A 23,831-nucleotide genomic window follows, 5' to 3' on the forward strand; every position below is an offset into this window, starting at 1 on the left:
CAATGAACTGGTCGAGGTTTCCCTGGCGCACCAGTAGCTCTAACTGATGCTTGAGATGCCCGCAGAATTTTGTGTAGTGTCCGAAAGAGTTGTGATACTCACACAGCTTATTATTAGGCCCCTCCTGTGGCGGCCCATCCCGGTAGGTTCCCGGTGCTCGAAAGAATGGTTGATCCTTTACCAAATGAAAGATTTCCTCCTGAGGTTTATTTAAAGGCGTGTATTCAGTAAACCGCGTGACTTCATTCATGGTACGTTGCTGCTGGGGTGACATTCCTCCCTGGGGTGGCAGTACCCTCGGAGGTAATCCTCTGAATGGTGCTCTATCCTGGTGTCTCTGTCTCTCTGGGGCTTCCTCAGCTCTTTTAGCTTTATGTTTATCGTTTTCTGCTTTTCTCGCCATCTTGGCGTCTTCCAACTGTAGATAGCCTGGCAACCTTGCCATAATATCGTCGAAATCCCTTGCTGGTCGGATCTGTAGCTCGTCAAAGAAGAGCCTCGGCTTGAGCCCTCTGACGTAGGCACAATTCTTAATCTGAGATTCCGCCTCTGGCACCTCCAGAGCGGCTAAGTTGAATCTGGCAGTGTATTCTCTCAATGTTTCAGTTTGATCTTGTTTGATATCCATCAGCGACAGAGCTGACTTCCCCACCCTTCGCGAGCTTGCGAACTGACGTAAGAAGCGGATTTGTAAATCCTCAAAGGAGTGAATAGAGTTGGGTGCGAGCGTTTCGAACCATAGCTGGGCTGGTCCAGTGAGAGTAGTGGAGAAGATGCGGCACTTGATGCCCTCCGTATACATATGCAGTGTGAACAACCCCTCAAAATGATTGAGGTGGACCTCTGGGTCGGTAGTGCCATCGTAATCTAGCGAGATGGGTTTATAGCTCCTGGGTAAAGTGTCTGCCAAAATATCATCAGAGAAAGGACTGCGGTTGCTGATAGGATGAAACCTTGAAGTCTTGGCCCTCTTGTCCTCCTTGTACCTTCCCTGCTCCCTTCTATCCCTTGGCGCGTCGCGATCGTGACGCTTGTGAGCCCGGTGCCCTGGCCTGCCGGAAGAATACTCCAGCTCTCTTTCCTCTGATCTTTCGGTGTACCGTGATTTCTCTGGGCGGTGGGACTTCTCTGCCCTGTACGACCGTTCTGACCTCTGTCCCCTGTCATCCCTCCGGGATTTCTCCCTCAACGATTCTTCCAGATTCTCGAGTTGGTGTTTCAGCTGTGACACTTAGTTTTTCAACCGTGCCTTCTCCTTCGGTCTCTCTTCCTCAAACACAAGGGAGACGGATTGACTATCCGACTCGTCAACCCTCTCCCTCCTGACGACACTGTTGAGCCTAACACGGCTCCCCTCTGGTCTGGCTAGTTCTCTGTCAGCAGCGTTTCCTTGCATTTCCCCAGGCATCACAGCCTGTTTGTTGATTGCCAAAATGTTCGCCTCCTGAGCAGCGGGAGGCGGGGCCTCAGTGCCCTGCGGGTTGGCCGCTCCAGTCGAGGGAGCTACAGTGGGGATAACAGACAGCATCGGAGTTCCCAGTGCCTGACGCATGTTAGCATAGCTGAGTAATGCCATCATCTGCTCCGCAAGCCCGAAGTTAAGCGACCCCCTCCAGACGTGGGAGCCAAGTTTGGCAGATCAGAGCCCGGTGTTACCAGAGCAAACCTCTGGGTGTTGACGTTCAACCCTGTTGTCGGAGTGGCGGAGATGGCCTGAAAGCCCGATGGCACAGTGAAAGTGGGGTTACCCTGAAGGCCAGTGAACAGTGAGGTAGGCACCTCGGTAGTGACAGCAGCAGAATCAAACTCCTTCTCCAAGTTCCGGTGAGCATCAGAGGATCCCATAGTACCTATATAGAAACAAAGTGAGAAGAAATCTAGATAATAAATGGATAGAGCCTCCCCTACTGATTGAAAACCCGATATGAGAAACTCCAAGCACCGGCGCAGAGGCCGTTAAAAAAATTCCCTCAAGGTAACCCTATACACTGGGAAATAAACCCAGGGTATAGATTATAATAACAGAACCCGAATAACAGAAATATCCCCTGTATACTCTTATCAAGATCCGGCAGAGGAAACAGAATGTCCAGAAAACCAAAGTAAGATATCCAGAGATGGGCATAAACAGAGCAACCACCAAAAAGCTTGTTAGCGCAAAACGTTAAGCATGATATATAATAAAGAATTTGCACGAAAACGTACATCCTAACCCGAAATTACCACGATCATGTGCTATTTTAACCACAGAAACCCAAAAACAACAGAATTACCAGGGCAATCAGCCGGATTAATAATATAACGCGCTAAACAGGGCATAAAACGAGGATTAGTCGAAGAAAATATGGAGCACACCAGTAATTATCACCCTCAGTTGAAACATAGCCACAAATTAACGGTGCAAACCCAATCATCACAGAAACAGATCATTACCCCATAATCCACCGATAGAAAACGAAGATTAGCCACAAAACATGAAAAATATCGACAATTATTGCCCTTAAACGAAAAACATCCACAAATCATCAACACAAGCCCAATCAACAACATTCTACCGAAGCGAAACCCCATAAATCGTCAACCAAAACCCGATTCAAGCAAAAACAGAGCGATACTCCACAATTCACCGGTATAAACATCAGATCTATAAATAAAATCCCGATTCTACGAAGAAACTTTGTATTCACCCATAATTGAACCGATCGATCGGTAGATAAACACATATCCCCCCAGTTCATGATTTACGACTTTCGCCACCTTTCCCCATGCACCAAAAGCATAATTAAACACAGATCGAAAAGAATTGAAAGCATATCAACCCGAGAAAACGTAATTAACAGCTCGCAATCATCTGGATGTCCGAATTATCGGCTCCAGCGGTACCGACGCGTGCAAACCCGATTGGAATTTCAGATCTGCCCGCGCCGGCGTCCGTAAACTCACATCCTAACTCAGTAGCCTTCCCACAGACGGCGCCAGTTGGTGAAACTATAAACCAACACCTAATCTAAAGAGTAATAAGCATGATTATACCTAGTGTAGATGATCGAAGAAAGCAAAGTAAACAGTTGGAAAATCGGAGCTCAAGAGAAAACTAGCTGTTGTATTCAAAAGTAAGAGATAACGTAGAGTACAGGGGAGCACGTATGGCCTATTTATAGATTACAAAAGGGGGGCAAAATGGTAAAATCATCTGTGGTGCATGCGCTTAGCGTGATAGAGGGGCATGTCGGTAAATTTGTCTTCTCGCGGGAAATCTTCCTCGTCTCTGGCGATTCCGCTGATGAAGGTAGTTCCTCTGGCGAAGGCTGCTTCTCTGGCGTGGGTGACTTCTCTGGCGATGCTGACTTCTCTGGCGATGCTGACTTCTCTGGCGAGGGTGACTTCTCTGGCGATGGTGACTTCTCTGGTGTATAAGATGCTTTTAGTGAATAAGATCCCTCTGATGAGTGCACTTCCCCTGCCATACTTATTCCGCTGGTGGAGTCGATTCCTTTGATTTGCATCATTTCCCTACTCTGCACCTATCACTCCTCATCAAACTGTTACTTAATATTGTGATAAAGTTAAAGATAAAATTGATTTGAATGACATGATAATCAATTTTCAACCATTTTGTACATATACCATTAAAATAAGTGTGTATCTCATTATTCTACAACTAATATGTTATTTAGTACTTGATTATTATATTCTTATTGATTTTGAACTTTAGAAATATTTTTTTATAGAATATGGTTAATTTATTTATTTTTGAATAATTGTTGAAACTCTAGACAATAATTATAATTTTATTTTTGGTTAATTTAAGATTTATTAATTTATTTTAAAAGACAAAAAAATAGTATGGATGCGGGTCTAGACCCGAGACCCTGTGGATCTTATGGATCTGGACCTAATTAATCTCATTTTTTTGGATCCAATGGATCTGGATCGGATCCAGACCTAAGTCAGAAAATCTGGATCTGAACCAAGTAGGATCCAGTCCATATCCAGCCCATTGTCATCCCTCTCTCCGTCCGTAAGAGAGTATCACATATGGAATGACACGTATTTTAAGAAAAGGTTGGTAGATAACGTGTTGAATGAAAATGAAAGGTTGTGATTAAAAAGAAAAAGTGGTAGGTCATGTCTCAAAAATGTGATACTCTATTATCATCATCATCATCATCATCATCATCTAGCACCTATAAAATTATTTCGAGTAGTTACCAATATATGAGATACATATTATTGATATAACTAGCACCTATAAATTTATTTAAACTCTCCTAACACAGTCTCATTCATTATTAATATGTCGAGAAGAATATCTAAGATTTGTGGTGCCGACCGAAGAATGGCGACAGAAATAACGATAAATTTTAAAATAAGAAAAAACTATATAAAAGAAATTAATATTAACGATCAATTTTAAAAAATAATACTCAGGACCGATTTCTTCGTTCGTTTAAAAATAATAATAATTACAAACTAAAAATATTAACGATTTAATTTTCAATTGTTAAAAAAATAATTAAAAAAACAGAAAAAATGAAAAGTAATAATAACGATCCAATTTTGGTCATTAATATATATATATTAAAAGAAATATTAACGATCGAATTTATGGTCTAAAAGAAATTGATCGTTATTCGGTCATTAATGCTTTATTTTCTAGTAGTGATTATTCGATGTGCACCAAGTAAATTTATGTGTAATTGTATGATAGTTTATAAATCACATACAATATGTAAATTACAAATGGGAACTTATCATCCTCATTAATCGTTCAAGTCTAATCAAATAGAAAGAGGGCAAAGAATAATAAAAAACATAGTTCAACAAACAATTAATTAACTAGTATTGACAAAATTATATTTCCTTAATTTAATGATCAATTAGGCGATTAAGTTGGGCAAAGTGGTTAGGCAATTCCTAAGTAGCAATGTGAGTATTATAGCGTAGACAAGGTTCATACTATATATCATATTATTTCTCACTTACATTTAGCCATTCTCACTGCATATTCTCTCTCTCTCTCTCTCGGTGTTATTATAGGTGTTGACATGAGAAAGTCAATGAGCCTGGCAGCCAATACAAACAAAGATTTACATTCACCCCCCTTTAGTTTCTTATAAAAGAAAGAATTTATGAGCTGTGCATGGGGTTAAAAAATGTGGAGCATTGTGTGCGCATCTTCTTCTACTCTGCTTACTCAATCAACAAATCCTCACAGTCACTGCAATGCCCTCAAATCACTCCGAACCCACCCATCGCACACTAATTCAGGTGCAAACCAATTTCATCATCTATCTTTTTAATTAATTCCTAATATGTAGTTTATTTAATTCTCGTGTTCTCGACTGTTTTGAGCAGCAAGACGTGGGAAGATCAAATCAATGGCTTCTTCGTCTCTAAAGAGAGAAAGTGATCCCAAGAAAAGGATAGTGATAACTGGAATGGGCATTGTTTCCGTTTTCGGAAATGACATCCACACTTACTACAACAAACTGCTTGATGGAGTGAGCGGTATCACTCCCATCGACAGATTTGATACATCAGATTTCTCTGTTAAGATTGCGGGTCAGATTCGCGACTTCTCTTCCGAGGGATACATCAACGCCAAGGATGATCGTCGTCTCGATGATTGCTGGAGATATTGTTTGGTTGCAGGGAAAAAGGCTCTTGATGATGCTACCCTTGGCAAACAATTACTTGCTGATACTGCTGTAAGAATTTATTAATTTTCATGCATCTTTGTTTCTAAACTTTGAAATTATAATTCATAAAATTTAATTTGATTGAGCGTTAGATGGACAAGACGAGAATGGGAGTGTTGGTGGGAACATGCATGGGGAACTACGAGGCTCTCACTAGTGGAGTCGAAACCTTAAATGAAAAGGGAAATAAAAAAATGAGTCCATTTTTCATTCCATATTCAATATCGAACATGGGGCCTGCGTTGCTGGCAATGGACACGGGCTTCATGGGGCACTACTACAGAAATTGGATACGACATTGCATATACTACACTGGATTTTGTAAAAGTCTGTTATCTTATATATATTGTTTGTTGTCTTAAGTTTGTTCGGTAGTCTTTTAGCATAAAAATATGCTAATAGACACCAGAGTTACGTGTGTGTTGTTATAGATGAGATGTTAAAAACAATTTTTAACACTGATCATAATTGTCCATATTCATATGTATGATGTTATTTAAAAAAAACAAATGTTTTATCAAAAAAAGAAGAAAAAATCAATAACTTTTGACCGAGTCTTTAGCAAAGAAATAGATATGTATTTTACCCCAAGTAAACAACTAATTTCAAGAAAAAAATATTAAAAATAATTATTAAAAAAACTCACACTGAAATCAAAGTAAATTAGTCAAACATTAGTAAAATAGTTTTCCCTAAGGTAAATTATCCTTTTCGTAATTCAATTGTGAACATCTCTTAACTTCCGCCGCTGGAGTAGTTGTCACGCCGCACGGCTGCCGGTTAATCTTGTTCCCACCGCCGCGTCTCGTTTGCCCGCCCTTCTCCCTCGACGCTAGTCGCTCGGGCGTCGAGAATCGTTGCCTTTCCCTCAATATCTGCCATCATTTTCCTCGCCGCGACGTCAACGTGCCTTCCTTACGAAGTCGCCGTCTCTGCCGCCACCGTGCCCTTCTACCGCCGCCGTCGATATTCTTTGAAGGTCAGTTTGAATATTCCCCTTCCTCGTTTAGGGTTCTTGGTTTTGTGTGACAAAGTTTATGGGGTGTAATTTTGTTCTTATGGTTCTAACAATTCGATATGGTTAATGTTCTAATTGAGGCAGAGGGCCTGATTTGTTCGGCTCTTATAGTATTTGCCTAAAACCCCCTTAATTGCTTCAGTCTCTTTCATTCCCCCATAGACAAGAATATGGCCTTACCAAATCAAAAAGATAAAAGAGAGAGCACAATTGCATAAGCAACAGTAGCAATGTAGGAAAATCCTTAGCTACGATCAGAAAATGCTCGCCTTATCATCTCTTGGGCCCATGTAGCTGTTGATTTCAGTTGTTTGTCATCTGTCTGAAGGCACTCAGATAACAAATTTGAGCAAAATTTAGTATCTTTGAACAACATTTTTACATTCGAGCCAAGTGCATCTGCTAGGTCGTTCTGATCTGCCACTGCTGCCTTAGTCACATTAGCATCACTCTGTTCATCTTTTGCAACCAATTCCAAACTGCAGGAGATGAGGGGCATGAGGTAACATGAGGTCATCTTTGGAATATACTTTAAATCCTTGAAGAATTCCAGAATAAGCCTAAAAAATGTAGATCCTAAGATGGTTGCCATAGTCTATCATCTCCTCATCATTATAGTCCACCTGCATAATTATAGGCTTAGTTTCCTCAGCACTGCTTAGTTTTTGAATAATAACCTGAAGCACGCCACACAGGGAGGTTTGTAAATCTCCTTGCTTTTCCCTGTGATCAGATGATACTATCTGAAGACATTCCTTAGTTGCTTCAGTAGCTTCTACTAAGTTGTAGTGTGGGATTTGGGGGAATCAAAGTTGGTGAGATTTAATAGAATTATGTTGATTTAGGTGTAGATAAATTATGTTGATTTAGAGTTGGTGAGATTTGTAGAACTAAAAGAAACTACAAAGTAACTGAGAGTTAGTGAGATTTGATAGAATTATGTTGGTTTTTTAAGCCTTAGCAGCATCACTTAAATTGTTTATCTTTTTTCATCAAGCTTAGTTGCATAAGTTTTCTTTTGCTATAACAGAGAACAAAAACGAGTCCTTGTCCACCAAAGTGTCTCATGGCTGGGGTGTTATGTGTTTTTTTATTTCGTTTCTAGTAAAAGCTTTATTTCAGCTTCTATACTTTCTGGAACATTACAGCTTCTCTTAAGTATAGTTTGTAGGTTTTATTAATTGGTGGTGAAAGTTTAGTTAAGTTTCTCTTAGTTGTCAAACTAGATTACCCTCATCCTTTTGATTTAGCACAGTTTTTGGCCAAAGCAATGTAAATTTCTGCGGATATGATATACTTTTTGACCTTCCTGGGGACATGAATCAATAAAACATAGCTGATAAATTTGACAGCTGGTGAAAAACTCGTATGGTTTGTCAAATCGTTGAGGGTTATGAGTGGATTTCCTGATATTATCCTGTGTCTTATCAAGTAATAGTAATCTAGGGGTATTAACAGGTTGTTTTCTGTTATTCAAGGGACAGTATCTTGTTGACACCCATCAATTTCTTGCTTGAACTACTTTGGAAGTATGCACATTCAAATGTTACTTTCAGATTACAAATCAGGGAATATCACCTTCGGTTTCTTTGTAATCAGTCCTCCATATGTTCATTGAGACATGTAAAAACTAATTTTCTATTATATGATGATTTGTCAAGGTACGAAAGTAATAATAATAATAATAATAATAATAATAATAATAATAATAATAATAATAATAATAATAATAATAATAATTGGTGTTTTATGAAACCAACACCTAAAACTACAAAGTGAAATCATAAACTATACCTAGTGCGATTGACTGAAGAAGACGAAGTGAATGATCGGAAACTTTGCACTAGAGAGAAATAGCTGTTATATTCAAAAGTATAAGATAGCGTAAATGTAATACACGAGTTGAGGTCTATTTATAGATTACAATTGAGGGTAAAAAGGTAAAATCAATGCCCACGCATGCTCCTTGCGTGGTCGAAGGGTAGAACAGTAATTTTGCCTTTATGCGGGAAGTCTCCCGCGTCTCTGACGATCCCACTGATGGAGGTGATCTCTCTGGCGATGATGACTTCTCTGACGATGATGATCTCTCTGTCGAAGATGACTTCTCTGACGATGATGATCTCTCTGTCGAAGATGACTTCTCTGACGAATGTGATTCCTCTGGCGATGATGACTTCTCTGGCAAGGGATGATTTCTCTGGCGATAACCATTCCTCTAGCGAATGAGTTGTCTCTGGTGGATGAAATCCCTCTGGTGAGAATGGTTCTTCTAACCAGTATGACTCCTCTGATGAGGATGATTCCTCTGATTTGTATCATTTCTCTACTCTGCACATATCACTCCTCATCAACCACTCCCCCCTCTAGTCTGGTTGAACCGGGTAGTCTCCGCGTTCAACCAGTAGAGTTTTGTGAAGATCAGCACTATGCTGGTTTTCCCTGATCCCTGCAAATCATGAAGATATAAACATTCTAATATTACACGAGAATAAAGGTAAGTCCTGTAAGTTGCTCTCTGGTGTTTTTGTTACTCCCACCCCCTGGTCTGGCTAGTTCACTTCTGGAATAGTGTAACTAGTCAGAGGATTCGCCCGCATGGATGACGTCACCTGCATTAAATGCCTGCCCGATCTACAGTGCTTTTTCCCGTACCCCGAGGTTACTTTTTAACCTTTGCGTCTTTTCGCCTTTCCGTAGGGATTTTTGGCCGTTGATTTATTTCCGTATGCCACGTGTCGAGCATCCCGCATATTGGTAGTTGCCCGCGTACATTTTACTTAGTCGATTCGAACTTCCATTTTTCACTATTCTTCTTCTCCAAGTTTCCGAACTCCTTTATTTGCAATTTCCGGCGATCTTCCCTCCTGTTCCGGCGTGTTTTTCCGCGACCCTTCCGTTCCGGTATTTACAGTCAATCTTTATTTGACCTAGGTAATTCGCGTACCTTCCTCTCCTAATTTTTGTGATTAGTTGTAGTGTAATGGTATAATTATTGGTGCTCTGATTGAGCGTGCTAGAAACCCTAGGATTGACATTTCCGACCATGGCCTCCACTTCCGCTCCTCAGTTCTCGCATTCGCCTTCCCCTTCCCCCCAAGCTTCTTCATCTTCATCCCCCCAACTCCAGGATCTCGAGAACCTCCCTTCCCCCTCTGCCTCTTATGATTCTCCAATTATTCCCAGTTCTTCTTCGCCTAAAAGAAGGGGTAAGAAGACACCCCAACCCCCCAAGTGTATTCCTGAATCCCGCCTCAGTGTCGCGGAGATGGACAAAATGCGACGCAAGTGTCGCTGCCCTCTAGGTTTACAATTTATCGCCTTTTCCAAAGACTCGACCCCTCCGGAAAAACTCTATGATCATAAGACAGTGGCTATCTGGAAAGCCCAGATAGATGCTGGTCTAAGACTTCCTCCTCCTCCTTTCTTGGCCGAAGTTTGCAATTACTACCGTATCCCCTTTTACCAGCTCACTCCCTCTGCCATCCGGAGATTGTACGCTTTTCACATTCTATGCCGCTTCCATGGTGTTGGAGATACTGCCCAGTTATTCTTCCAGACCCAGTCGCTTCGTATGCAGAACAGCCCTCTGTACAGTTTTGCTAGCCTTAAGAAGTATCCCACCACCTTTCTTTCCTCCCTAAACTCTCACGACAAAAACTTCTTGTTCCAATACTGTTATGTGCGTACTCTTTCGGGTTCTTGGCGCGAGTATTTCGTCTCGGAGCTGCAATGGCATAACCCTCGCACCACCTATAAGCCGGCCTCTCCCGATGCCCCTTCCACCTTTGATTTGGGGGTTATAGCCCACCTTAATGCTATGAACAAAGCTCAGCCTTTAGACTGTAAATACCTGGCTGAGAACAATTCGGCTCTGGCTTACAATGGCCTGTTTCCCCTATATCCACAGAAATCAATAGGTAAAGAATATGAGTTAGAAAAATACATTAACTTCTGTTACCCTGATGCTAATGGTATAACATTTTGATTTGCAGACATGTCTTGGAGAAGCAAGTGCGGGGACAAATTGCCTGACATTACTGCTCCTGCTCCCAGTGGGGAGCATGGCTCGGGGGGTTCTGTTTCCAGGACGTCCCTATCCGAACAACCGACCGGGGCCGAGCTGATCGCCATTCCCTCTGTAGTAGAGATCTCAGAAGGAAATGTGGAAGCCTCACGCCCATTTGATGCAGAGGAGATTGATGCAGGCGCTCTTGTTCGTAGGAGCAAACGTCCCAGTACTGGTGATGCATCTGGCACTTGTGAAGAAGATATCCAGATTGTAGATATTACTGATGAAATTCCTTCACCCGACTCGGCCCCCGGTGTCACCCTTGCTGAGCTTTCGAAGAAAAGAAAAAGGGGTTCTCTGATCTCTGTGGGTGAGAGGGAGAAGCAGGAGGGCCTGAAGAAGGCCGGAAAGTCCCAGGAGCCAGTAAAGAAGTCGGCTGGTGGTTCGAAGGTCCTCCCTTCTGCTGGGGAAAAGGGCAAGGGGCCAGCAAAGAAGTCTGCTGGTGGTTCTAAGGTTCCCGCTTCTGCCGGGGGAAAGGGCAAGGGGAAAGCTGTGGTGCCCCCTGCTGATGAACCAGAGGATGTTGTTCCTGGGCTGATTTCGAGTTTGTCGGGTCAAGGGCTAATTGATGCCTTGCTAGCTCGTGTCCACTCAAAGGACCAGGAGAAAGTGGAGAAATTGCCCCGGGGGGTTTTAGCTACTCAGCTGTGCCAGTTGGCTCTTCAGGTACCTTGTCTCTTATACCTTTATCATAGAAAGAAAAACGAAGTTACTAACCTTTTTGTTGTTCTGTCGGAACCCATTTTGTTTTCTTGCAGGTGGAGGCTCGGATGTGGGGAGCTGTTAAGTGTATCCACGACTATGACATGTCAGAGAAAGAGAGAGAGAAGGAGCAAGCGGACATCGCCAAACGTGATGATGATGTCACTGGGGTGGTGGAACGTGTGAGTAAGGCTGAAGCAGAGATTGCTGAGTTGAAGGCTCAGCTGGCCCAAGCAGATGTGGAGAAGTCCTCCCTGGTTTCTGAATTGACCCGGACGACCAAGGAAGGCCATGAGAACCTTGCCAGGTTCAAGGCGGGGTACGAAAAAGCCTACAAGGAAACCAGGCGTGGCTGGAAGAAGACACTTGTAGAGGCTCAAAATCGTGCCTATGTCTTGGGGGCGCGAGATCAACGCCTGGAGTATTTCTTGTCTCCGCAGGGTCAACACTTCCTGGGAGTGATGCTAGAGGGCACTCTGGTGGCTTTTAAAAAGACTCCCGAATACCTGGAGGATTTTGGGCCCCTTTTTGCTTACGTGATAGAGCGTACTGCTACAAAGGCACTGGAGATGGCGGGAGCCACCCCGGAGCAACTCGCTTCCTTGAATTTTCGAGCCCTGATGGATAACCTCAAGGATGAGAAAATAAATGAACTGATGGGGATCCCTGCAAATTCTCCAGGGAAACCAGAGTGGTGGTATCCAGTGCTGGAGAAGGCCATTCCCTATTTTACTCTTGGGATTGGATTTGACTCATTGCCCTCTGCTCCCATGTATATGCCTGCTTTCTCTGCTTCCCTGGTACGCTTTGTAAACCGGCTGCGGGATTCCACTGGCAAGGGCACCCGGACATTTTCTCAGTTCAGCATGGAGCCTCCCCTGCCCTCTGATTTAGCGCCTTCAGCTTTCTCTGACTCTGCCTCCTCCTCTGCTGCGGTGGACCAGCTGTTTGATCTGTATAGAGATGAGAATTTATATGTGCAGGAAGCTATGAAGCTGTTGGATTTGGGAGCTCGGCTTCCCAAGGTGAAAGAGATCGGCATGCTGCCTGTGTTTACAGGGGGGCGTCTGCTAGTCGGATCCCCACGAGTGATGTCCCTCTATTAGATTCCTCTGCTTCTGCTCCTACTTCCTCTACTTCCCCTGAAGATGCCTCCATTCCTCCTGCCTAATTTGATAACAATTTCTGTAACTCTTTATTTTGTACAGACTGAATACTTACCTCCGATTTTTGGTGTACAGCTGTGCCTCCTTGGCACGTTTTTATGAAACTTCTTTTCCGCTTATGTCGCTTTTTTCCCTTTGTTCTTTGTGTTGTTTTTTGTTGCTTGTTCATGCTGAGTTTATATTCTCGCATCTCCTCTGCTGGTTTGATTTGATTTTGATGACCCTTCTTAACGAGGGCTCTGATGACTCCTCTGTCGAGGGCTCTGATGACTCCTCTGACGAGGATTTTGATGACTCCTCTGGGGAGGATTTTGATGACTCCTCTGGCGAGGATTTTGATGACTCCTCTGGCGAGGATTTTGATGACTCCTCTAGCGAGGATTTTGATGACTCATCTGGTGAGGATTTGGTTGGCTTCTGTACCAGAGATTTTGCCGCCTCCTCTTACGAGGATTTGGTTAACTTCTCTGCCAGAGATTTCGTGATTGCTTTTCATCCAAGTGCTCCTTTGCTGCTTCCCACCTAAGCTGCTTCCTATCCGAGCTGCTTCCCATCCCAGCTTGAGCACTCTGCGCGGAGCATGGAGGACCCGGGGGGTGCAACCAACTTTCGCGGCTTACGATTAAATAGTAACCCTCTGCGCGGAGCATGGAGGACCCGGGGGGTGCAACCAACTTTCGCGGCTTACGATTAAATAGTAACCCTCTGCGCGGAGCATGGAAGGCCCGGATGGCACGACCAACTTTCGCGGCTTACGATTAAATAGTAACCCTCTGCGCGGAGCATGGAAGGCCCGGATGGCACGACCAACTTTCGCGGCTTACGATTAAATAGTAACCCTCTGCGCGGAGCATGGAAGGCCCGGATGGCACGACCAACTTTCGCGGCTTACGATTAAATAGTAACCCTCTGCGCGGAGCATGGAAGGCCCGGATGGCACGACCAACTTTCGCGGCTTACGATTAAATAGTAACCCTCTGCGCGGAGCATGGAAGGCCCGGATGGCACGACCAACTTTTGCGGCTTACGATTAAATAGTAACCCTCTGCGCGGAGCATGGAAGGCCCGGATGGCACGACCAACTTTCGCGGCTTACGATTAAATAGTAACCCCCTGTACGGAGCATGGAAAACCCGGGAGGTGCGACCAACTTCCGTGGCTTACGGTTAAATGCAACCTCTGCACGGAGCATGGAGGACCCAGGGGGGGTACAACCAACTTTCGTGGCTTACGATTATGTGCAATCTCTGCGCGGAGCATGGAAGGCCCGGATGGCACGACCAACTTTCGCGGCTTACGATTAAGTAGTAACCCCCTGCACGGAGCATGGAAAACTCGGGGGGTGTGACCAGCTTCCGTAGCTTACGGTTAAGTGCAACCTCTGCACGGAGCATGGAGGACCCAGGGAGGGTACAACCAACTTTCGTGGCTTACGATTATGTGCAACCTCTGCGCGGAGCATGGAAGGCCCGGATGGCACGACCAACTTTCGCGGCTTACGATTAAGTAGTAACCCTCCCTCTGCGCTGCTGGAGCGTGATTCCTCTGCGCTGCTGGAGCGTGATTCCTCTGCTCTGCGGGAGCGTGATTCCTCTGCGCTGCGGGAGCGTGATTCCTCTGCTTTCCTTGAGAAGAAATTTTAGAATTTAAAAATTGGGACCTACGGGTATACACCCTACTCCCCCCTCTGGTGACATGTGCAATACTCTGTTATGAACATGTTGGCCCAATTACTTCTTGTTCCACTACCGGCCCATAGACTCGCGTGAGCCCATTACTCCTTTGCCCCTTTCTTAGGCCCAATACCGTCTCTATATATACCCCTTCATCCTTCATGACCTAGCTCAGAATCCCTTATTTTCTTTCCGCCGCCCCCAATTGCTCTCCTCTCAAACCCTAGATCTCCCGTCTTTTTGGCTCAAAATGCCTTCTTATCTTGGTTGTAACGCCCTCAGTCGGGGGAGTGAGTCCTTTTGCGAAAGTACGCCGGCGCCCGTCGGTGACTGAAAAAACAGGACTCCCCCCCGCCTGAGGGTTTTATCTCCAAGATTCTTACAGGAAGCTCCCTCGTTGCCCTTTTCCGACTCAGACCCTAGATCTACCGTCCCTTGTCTCTCATTTCCCATATCTTTTCCCATTTTGGTTGTGAAGCACTCAATCGGGGGAGCGAGTCCTGTTAAGAGGTTGTACACTGAAAAGACAGGACTCTCCCCCGCTTGAGAGTTTTATCTCCAAGGTTCCTGAAGAAAGTTTCCCCCCTGAACCGTTCTTAGCTTGGTTGTAAGGCACTTAAGTAAGGGAAGTTCCCCTCAGAACATTCGCATCCTTGAAGGTTTTGCTTTTCCCTCTGTGCTTCCGACGCAGGCCTCTAGCTTTGTGGTTGTAAAGAGTGGACTTCCCCTACTTGAGAGCATTATTACCGGTTTCCCGAGATCTGGCCGTTGGTTGGTCTTTTCCTCTGTATTCTTTCTTTTTGGCATTTTGACTTGTTGTTTTTCTTGATATCCTGCAGGTGTGGGGTAGATCCGGGGTGGATCTAAGGTAGATCTGGCGTGAGTATCCCCCGATGGAGGAGAAAAGCTTGAAGTGTTGACATATAGAGGCGAAGTCGTCAGCTCTTGATGTTTTGCTTTCCCTTTGACCTGCTAAGAAGCAATTTTTGTATTTGTTTCTCCTTTATCCTGCTAAGAAGCAGTTTGTATTTGGAATTTGAAAATTGGGGATTACGGGTATCCACCCTACTCCCCCCTCTGGTGACATGTGCAATGCTCTGCATGAACATGTTAAATAGCATATGTAATGTAAGAAAGCAATAATTAAAATAAACAAACACAACACCAGGGAATTCCCTAGAACCACATATCTGTTTTATTGATATCATGGCCCCGGACCTCGTTAAAACCCCTGTGGGGAAAAAGAGTATCCGGTCTACAAGTGATTACTCCTGCTAAGTAGCAGTTATACATAGAACTTTTGAGTGTGTTTATATTCCATGGCCTGGGGAGAGCTCTGCCGTCTGAATCCGACAATGTGTACGCTCCGCCACCCAAGACCTCTGTAACGATAAATGGTCCTTCCCAATTTGCTTCAAACTTGCCCACTGCCTTTAATGCGTCTGCTCTTTTCAATACTAGATCGCCCTTGACCATCTTTCTTGCTCTGACCCTTTTGTCGTACCCTGCTTTGATGACACTTTTATATTTTGCTGCTCTGATTTGCGCTTCTTCCCGCTGTGCTTCCGCCAGGTCGAGCTCAGTTCTTCGAAGGTCGGCGTTATGCTCTGTATCATAGGTGATGATGCGGTATGATTCCAGTCTGGCCTCCGCTGGTATCACTGCATTGGATCCATAGACCAGCGTGAAAGGTGCCTCGCCTGTGGCCGTCTTTGGGCTAGTTCGGTAGGCCCAGAGAACGGTGTCCAACTCCTCCACCCATTTCCCTCGACTCTGGTTCAGCCTCTTTTTAATCCCTTCACAGATTGTTCTGTTGGCTAACTCTACTTGGCCATTTGCTTGTGGGTGAGCCACTGAGACGAAACGCTGGGTGATGTCCATTCGGTCACAAAAATCTGCTATCCTCTGCCCTGTGAACTGAGTCCCATTGTCAGACACAATGATTCTCGGTACTCCGAATCTGCAACAGATGTTCCTCCAAATGAAGCGTTCCACTGTAACTTCATCAATCTTGCCCACAGCCTCGGCCTCGACCCATTTAGAAAAATAATCTACTGCCACGATGAGAAAGCATTTCCCTCCCGGTGCTGTAGGCAACTTCCCGACTATATCAATGCCCCATTTGTCAAACGGACATGCCGCGTACATGACACCCATAGGCTCCCCTGGTACATTGATTCGCCCTGCATGTCTCTGGCAAGCTTCGCACTTGCGGACGAACTCTCTGGCTTCCTTGTTGATGTGAGGCCAATAGAACCCGGCCCAAATAATTTTTCGTACGAGATCCCGAAATCCCGTATGCCCACCACAGCAACCTGCATGAATTTCTTTCAAAGCAAAGTTAGCCTCCTCTGGAGATAAGCATTTAAGTAAGGGCTGAGTAAAAGATCGCTTGAAGAGTTGATCGTTGATTAAGCAGTAATTCTCATAGCGAGCCCTCTGATTGGATTCTCTGCTTAGCCGTTCCCCTGTCTTCAGAAAGTGTATAATCGGAGCCTGCCAATCGTCCCTGATCTCTACCGAGAAAACCTGCGAAGTCTCCATCTCTCTGGTATCACAGAGTAAAATAATTTCATCATTCCAAGTTTGCTCCACCGCACTAGCCATGCGCGCCAATAAGTCCGCTTTCGTATTTTCCTCTCTGGCAATTTGCTCGATCCTGAATTCCATGAACCTTTCTTTCATTTCACTAATTTTGGAATGGTATGCCCTCATCCTCTGATCCTTGATACAGTAAGTCCCTGAAAACTGTTGGGCAACCAACTAGGAATCTGTCTTTATGATGACACACTCGGCTTTGAGCTCGGACAAGATGTGAGCCCCTCTGACCACGGCCTCATATTCCGTTTCATTGTTGGACAACCGACAAGTGAATTTGATGGCGAACTGGTATGTCCCATAACCCGGTGAAGTGATATAAACCCCGATCCCACATCCCTCTTTCGTCACGGATCCGTCCACAAAGGCCACCCAAAACTCTGGTACAGGACGACGAGTTGTTTCTTGTATGAAGTCTGCCAATGCTTGCGCTTTGATCGCTGTTCTTGGTTCATACTCTACGTCATACTCCCCTAATTCCACAGCCCATTTAACCATTCTTCCCGACAAATCCGGGCGCCCCAAAACTTGTTTGAAGGGAAGAGATGTGCGTACTATCACTCGGTGTGAGAGGAAATAGGGTCTCAACTTTTTGGCCGTAACCATGACTGCCAGAGCAGCCTTCTCAATCTCTGTATAATTCTGCTCAGGCCCTTGTATGATTCTGCTGACAAAATAGATGGGCTTCTGGTGGCTTCCCTCTTCTCTGATAAGCACAGAGCTGATCGCATCTTCTCCCACCGCTATATACAGATACAAGGTCTCACCCGGCACCGGCTTGGTCAGAGTCGATAACTTGGCTAGATAGACTTTAAGATCCTCAAACGCCGCTCTGCATTCCTCTGTCCACAGAAACTTAGTTCCCTTCCTCAATACTTTGAAAAACGGCATGCTGCGCTCTGCCGAGCGTGATATAAATCTGCTCAGAGCAGTGATGCGCCCATTCAGAGTCTGCACTTCTTTGATTCCTCTGGGCGGCGTCATGTCCATAATAGCTTTGACCTTTTCTGCATTAACCTCAATTCCTGCAGGCGTGACCTTATATCCCAAAAACTTCCCTGTTGTGACCCCAAAGGTGCATTTCGCTGGGTTCAGCATAAGCCGATGATCTCTGACCACCGTGAAGATTTCTTCCAGATCAGAAACATGATCCTCTGCCCTGACACTCCGCACAAGCATATCATCCACGTATACCGAAATGTTCTTTGCCAATTGCTCTTTGAAGATTTTCTCCATCATCCGCTGATATGTAGCTCCCGCATTTTTTAGGCCAAAAGGCATACTTCTCCATCCATACACTCCGCAACAGACGGCAAATGTTGTTTTGGCAATGTCTCCCTTATTCATCCTGACCTGATGATATCCCTGGTATGCATCCATCATGGACAATAAAGCACACCTTGAAGTGGTATCCACCAGCTGATCGATCCTCGGCAGAGGATAATGGTCCTTTGGGCAGGCAGCATTTAGATCTCTGAAATCCACACACATCCTCCAGGTATTTGTTTTCTTGGGTACCATCACTGCGTTTGAAATCCACTCCGGGCACTTCCACAATATGCCCTGCTTCCAACAATCCGTGGACCTGTTCCCTTATTGCCGCGTCCTTCTCTGCCCCAAAATTTCTTGTTCTCTGCTTTACCGGCTTCACCTTAGGGTCCACGTTGAGGCAGTGCTCTGCCAATTTTCTATCAATCCCCTTCAAGTCGGTGGTACTGAATGCAAACACGTCTGCATTTCTTCGAAGACAACCAATGAGTTCCTCTCTGACCTGATCACTCATGGCAGACCCAATCTTTGTCTGGAAACCCTCTCTTCCCGGAAACAATTCTATCATGTTGCAGACATCACTGGTGGACACCAGCGCGGTTTTTTCTGTGCTATCTATGTCTTTTAATAAATCCGCCAACTCTTGGCGTTCCTCTGCCAAGGCATGCACCTCGCCCACCTTTCCCTTCTTCCGTGTATCTGATCCCTCTGTCATTCTTTCCCTCTTCTGGCCCGATGAGTGTGCAAGCATTTGGACGTGACATGCTTTTGACGCTGTTTGATCCCCACAAACTTCTCCTACTCTTCCCCCCTCGACTAAGAATTTCATTTTCAAATGGAACATAGAGATTACTGCCCTGAATGCCGTCAAGGCAGGTCGTCCGAATATGACATTGTACGCAGGTTTGGGCATGTCCACAACTAAAAACCGTACCATCCTTGCTCTGCTGATATTGGCTGACTGCCGAGGATCAACGGCAGCTCCACATACCCTAATGGCATAACCATCTCTCCCCCGAACCCAAACAAAGGAGCATTTGTGGGCTCAATGTGCACTTCTATTCCCATGTTTTGGAGGCATTCCTTATATAAAATATTCACTGCGCTCCCTGAATCGACGAAGACACGGTGTACCATGCAGCCTGCTATGTCGCCGTGATGACCAACGCATCATCATGCGGGTACATTAATGTACGTATATCCTCTGCTCCAAAAGTAATCGCCGGCTCCTCTGCCGCACCCGTGATTTCCATGACCCTTTTATGATAATACCCTATTTTTACTGCTCTGATGACTTGCTTTTTAGCCCGATTTGATGTGGGCGTCCCGCTCTCTCCGCAAATCATGTGCACTTCTCTTCTATACGGTGGGGGAGGGGCTTGCCTCTTTGCCCCTTCTCTGCGATTATCCCGGTTGTCATCAGGCCTGCGATCTCTGTTGTTCCCTTGCTCTTGTCGCTGATCCCGGTTATTTCTTTGATCCCTCTGATCTCGCTGATCCCTCTGATCCCTCTGATCTCGCTGATCCCTCTGATCAGTCCGCCTCTGACCCTCATTTCCTCTATCAATGAACTGGTTAAGATATCCCTGGCGCACCAACAACTCCAGTTGGTGCTTGAGATGTCCGCAATATTTTGTAAGGTGACCGAAGGCATTATGGTACTCACATAACTTGTTATTGGACCCTTCCTGTGGTGGCCCATTCCGGTAGGTTCCCGGTGCCCGAAAGAACGGTTGGTCTTTTATCAAATGGAAAATTTCATCTTGCGGCTTATTCAAGGGCGTGTACTCAGTAAATCGCGTAACCTCATTTACAGTGCGTTGTTGAGGTGGCATTCCTCCCTGGGGTGGCAATACCCTCGGAGGCAACCCTCTGAATGGGGCCCTATCCTGGTGTCTCTGTCTCTCAGGTGCTTCCTCAGCTTTCTTGACCCTATGCTTATCATTCTCCACCTTTCTCGCCATCTTGGCATCCTCCAACTGCAGGTAACCTGGCAACCTTGCCATAATGTCATCAAAATCCCTTGCTGGTCGGATTTGCAATTCATCAAAGAAGATCCCCGGCCTAAGTCCTCTGACATAGGCGCAATTTTTTATTTATGATTCTGCCTCCGGCACTTCCAGAGCAGCGAGGTTAAATCTTGTTGTATACTCCCGCAACGTCTCACCTTGATCCTGCTTGATATCCATCAGCGAAAGGGCTGACTTTCCTACCCTCCGCGAACTCGCAAATTGTCGTAGGAAGCGAGTCTGTAAATCTTCAAAAGAGTAAATAGAATTCGGCGGAAGCGTTCCAAACCACAACTGAGCTGGTCCAGTCAAAGTAGTAGAGAAAATTCGGCACTTGATGCCCTCAGTGTACATGTGCAGCGTCACCAACCCTTCAAATCGATTGAGGTGCACCTCAGGATCGGTAGTGCCATCATAATCCAGTGAAATGGGCTTGTAACTTCTAGGTAAGGTGTCTGCCAAGATATCGTCAGAGAAAGGACTGCGGTTGTTGATGGGGTGAAACCTTGACGTCTTAGCCCTCTTGTCTTCCTTATATCTTCCCTGTTCCCTTCTGTCTCTTGGCACATCTCGGTCATGACGTTTGTGAGCCCGATGCTCTGGCCTGCCAGAGGAAAACTCCAGCTCCCTTTCTTCTCCTCTTTCGGTATACCGTGATTTTTCCAGGCGATGAGACTTCTCTACTCTGTAGGACCGTTCAAATCTCTGTTCCTTGTCTTCCCTCCGGGATTTCTCCCTCAGCGATTCCTCCAGATTTTCAAGCTGATGTTTCAATTGTGATACTTGCTTTTTCAGCCGTGCTTTCTCCTTTGGTCTCTCCTCCTCAAACACCAGGGAGACAGATTGACTGTCAGACTCGTCAACCCGCTCTCTCCTGACCACACTATTAAGCCTAACACGGCTCCCCTCTGGTATAGCTAACTCTCTGTCAACAGCGTCCCATTGTCCTTCTCCAGGCATCACGGCCTGTTTGTTGATTGCCAGTATATTCGCCTCCTGAGCAGCGGGAGGTGGGGCCTCAGTGCCCTGCAGGTTGGCTGCTCCCACTGGGGTAGCCGCAGTAGGGATGACGGACATCATGGGAGTTCCCAGTGCCTGCCACATGTTGGCGTAGCTGAGCAAGGCCATCATTTGCTCTGCCAGCCCAAAGTTGATCGATCCTCCTCCAGACGCGGGAGCCAGATTCGGCAGATCAGAACCCGGTGTGACCAAAGCAAACCTCTGTGCGCTGACATTCAGCCCTGTTGTCGGCGTGGCTGAGATAGCCTGGAATCCCGGTGGCACTGTGAAAGTAGGATTGCCTTGAAGGCCAGTGAACAACGAGGTAGGCAACTCAGTAGTGACAGCAGCGGAGTCAAACTCCTTCTCCAAGTTCCGGTGAGCATCAGAGGATCCCATGGTACCTGCATATAAACAGAGTGAGAGAAAAATCCCAGCGATGAAAGCATAAATCCCCCATTTACGGATTGAAGTCCCGATATAAGAAATCCAATAAGAAATCCCCGATACCGGTACAGAGATCGTTAAGAAATTCCCCTCAAAGTAACGCTTATGCACTGGGAAATAAACCCAGGGCATAAATCTAAAGAACAGAACCCGCGTAACGGAGTTTTTCCCCGGTGAAACCGCATTAAGAACCGACGGAAAAAACAGAGCACCAAGAAAACCAAAACAACCATCAAAAGGCTTGTCAGTGCAATTCGTTAGAAATGATAGATAAACAAGAGCTATGTAAGGAAACGAACATCATAACCCAAAATTAACATGATCATGTCCTATAATAACCACAAAGCCCATAAACAACAGGATTACCGCGGCAATCAACTAAATTAGCAGCATAAGGCAGTATTCAATGCATAAGACGAGAGTTAGTCTAAGCAAGCATGAAGGACATTAATAATTATTCCTCTTAAACGCAAACTATCCACCCATCAGCAACACAAACCCCACCACAACAACAACAAAGCATTAATCGATGTATTAATCGGTGCGAAACCCGTAAATTAACAGTAAAGAGGTCGATGAAAAAAAGAGACAAAGTGCTAAACAATCTTTCATCAGTGCGAAGCCCCTAATTAACAACAAAACCCCACATCCTCCCAAAAACAGAGTAATACCCAACAGTCCATTAGCATAATTCTAAGATTATCGGAGAAAACATGAAGATCATCCACAACTATCACGTTTATACGTAAAACATCCGTATACTAACAGCATAAACTCAAGATATCAGAGACAAAAGGTCAATCCACCATTCATTGATGTGAAACACTAGATCCGTAAGAAAAAAGCACCCAACATAATCAAAACAGAGCTTCACACCCCAATTTTCCCATATAAAACATTAGATCAGTGAAGAAAACATCAATTCTACAAGGAAACCCTTCGTCCGTAAACAATTAACCCCAACAAACGGTAAATAAACGTAGAATTCCCCGATTCATGACTTATGCCCGTCGCCACCTTTCCCCATGCACCAAAAACATAAATCAACGCAAATCATAGCAGATTAAAAGCATATTAACCCGGAAGACGCAATTAACTGATTAAAAACAGCTGGGTGTCCGAATTATCGGCTTGATTGGTGCCAACGCCCGCAAATCCGATTGGAATTTCAGATCTGCGTACGCCGGCGACCGTGATCTCACATCCTAGCTCAGTAGCCTTCCCACAGACGGCGCCAGTTGATGTTTTATGAAACCAACACCTAAAACTACAAAGTGAAATCATAAACTATACCTAGTGCGATTGACTGAAGAAGACGAAGTGAATGATCGGAAACTTTGCACTAGAGAGAAATAGCTGTTATATTCAAAAGTCTATGATAGCGTAAATGTAATACACGAGTTGAGATCTATTTATAGATTACAATTGAGGGTAAAAAGGTAAAATCAATGCCCACGCATGCTCCTTGCGTGGTCGAAGGGTAGAACAGTAATTTTGCCTTTATGCGGGAAGTCTCCCGCGTCTCTGACGATCCCACTGATGGAGGTGATCTCTCTGGCGATGATGACTTCTCTGACGATGATGATCTCTCTGTCGAAGATGACTTCTCTGACGATGATGATCTCTCTGTCGAAGATGACTTCTCTGACGAATGTGATTCCTCTGGCGATGATGACTTCTCTGGCAAGGGATGATTTCTCTGGCGATAACCATTCCTCTAGCGAATGAGTTGTCTCTGGTGGATGAAATCCCTCTGGTGAGAATGGTTCTTCTGACCAGTATGACTCCTCTGATGAGGATGATTCCTCTGATTTGTCCTTTCTCTACTCTGCACATATCACTCCTCATCAGAAAGTCTTATTGGTACTTTGCTTAACATCCAAGGAAAAACAAAGGATGGTGAAGAAGCGAGAAAAGACCTTGTTGATTTGAAGATGAGGACCGAGTTGGCACCGATTGTTGGTGAGAAGAGAACGTACTTGCCACCTACGTGTTTTACGTTATCCCGGGATGAGAAGAAGAAAGTTTGTAGATCTTTGTTGGAAATGAAGGTTCCAACAGGTTATTCATCGAATGTCAAAAAGTTGGTTTCAATGAAGGACCTAAAACTTATTGGCCTCAAGTCTCATGATTGTCACACATTAATGCAGCAATTACTACCAATAGCAATCCGTGG

The 23,831-nt window shown here is 45.0% G+C and overlaps 1 protein-coding gene across 1 annotated transcript; it reads left to right on the forward strand.

The window, feature by feature from the left end:
• Window positions 1–5,361: 5,361 nt before the first annotated feature.
• On the forward strand, window positions 5,362–6,064 carry LOC131026004 (3-oxoacyl-[acyl-carrier-protein] synthase I, chloroplastic-like). Its single transcript, XM_057955785.1, has 2 exons — window positions 5,362–5,711; window positions 5,795–6,064. Exons 1-2 carry the CDS (start codon window positions 5,382–5,384, stop codon window positions 6,062–6,064), a joined length of 600 nt encoding a protein of 199 aa, XP_057811768.1. The 5' UTR covers window positions 5,362–5,381.
• Window positions 6,065–23,831: the final 17,767 nt, after the last annotated feature.

Source organism: Salvia miltiorrhiza, chromosome 5, assembly GCF_028751815.1.
Source record: "Salvia miltiorrhiza cultivar Shanhuang (shh) chromosome 5, IMPLAD_Smil_shh, whole genome shotgun sequence".
Lineage (NCBI taxonomy): Eukaryota > Viridiplantae > Streptophyta > Magnoliopsida > Lamiales > Lamiaceae > Salvia > Salvia miltiorrhiza.

Bases quoted from the DNA above. Each gene is read 5' to 3' on its own strand.
- LOC131026004 (XM_057955785.1), top strand. From the start codon at position 5,382: ATGGCTTCTTCGTCTCTAAAGAGAGAAAGTGATCCCAAGAAAAGGATA. The intron at 5,712-5,794 runs GTAAGAATTTAT...ATTGAGCGTTAG, and splicing joins AATTACTTGCTGATACTGCT to ATGGACAAGACGAGAATGGG.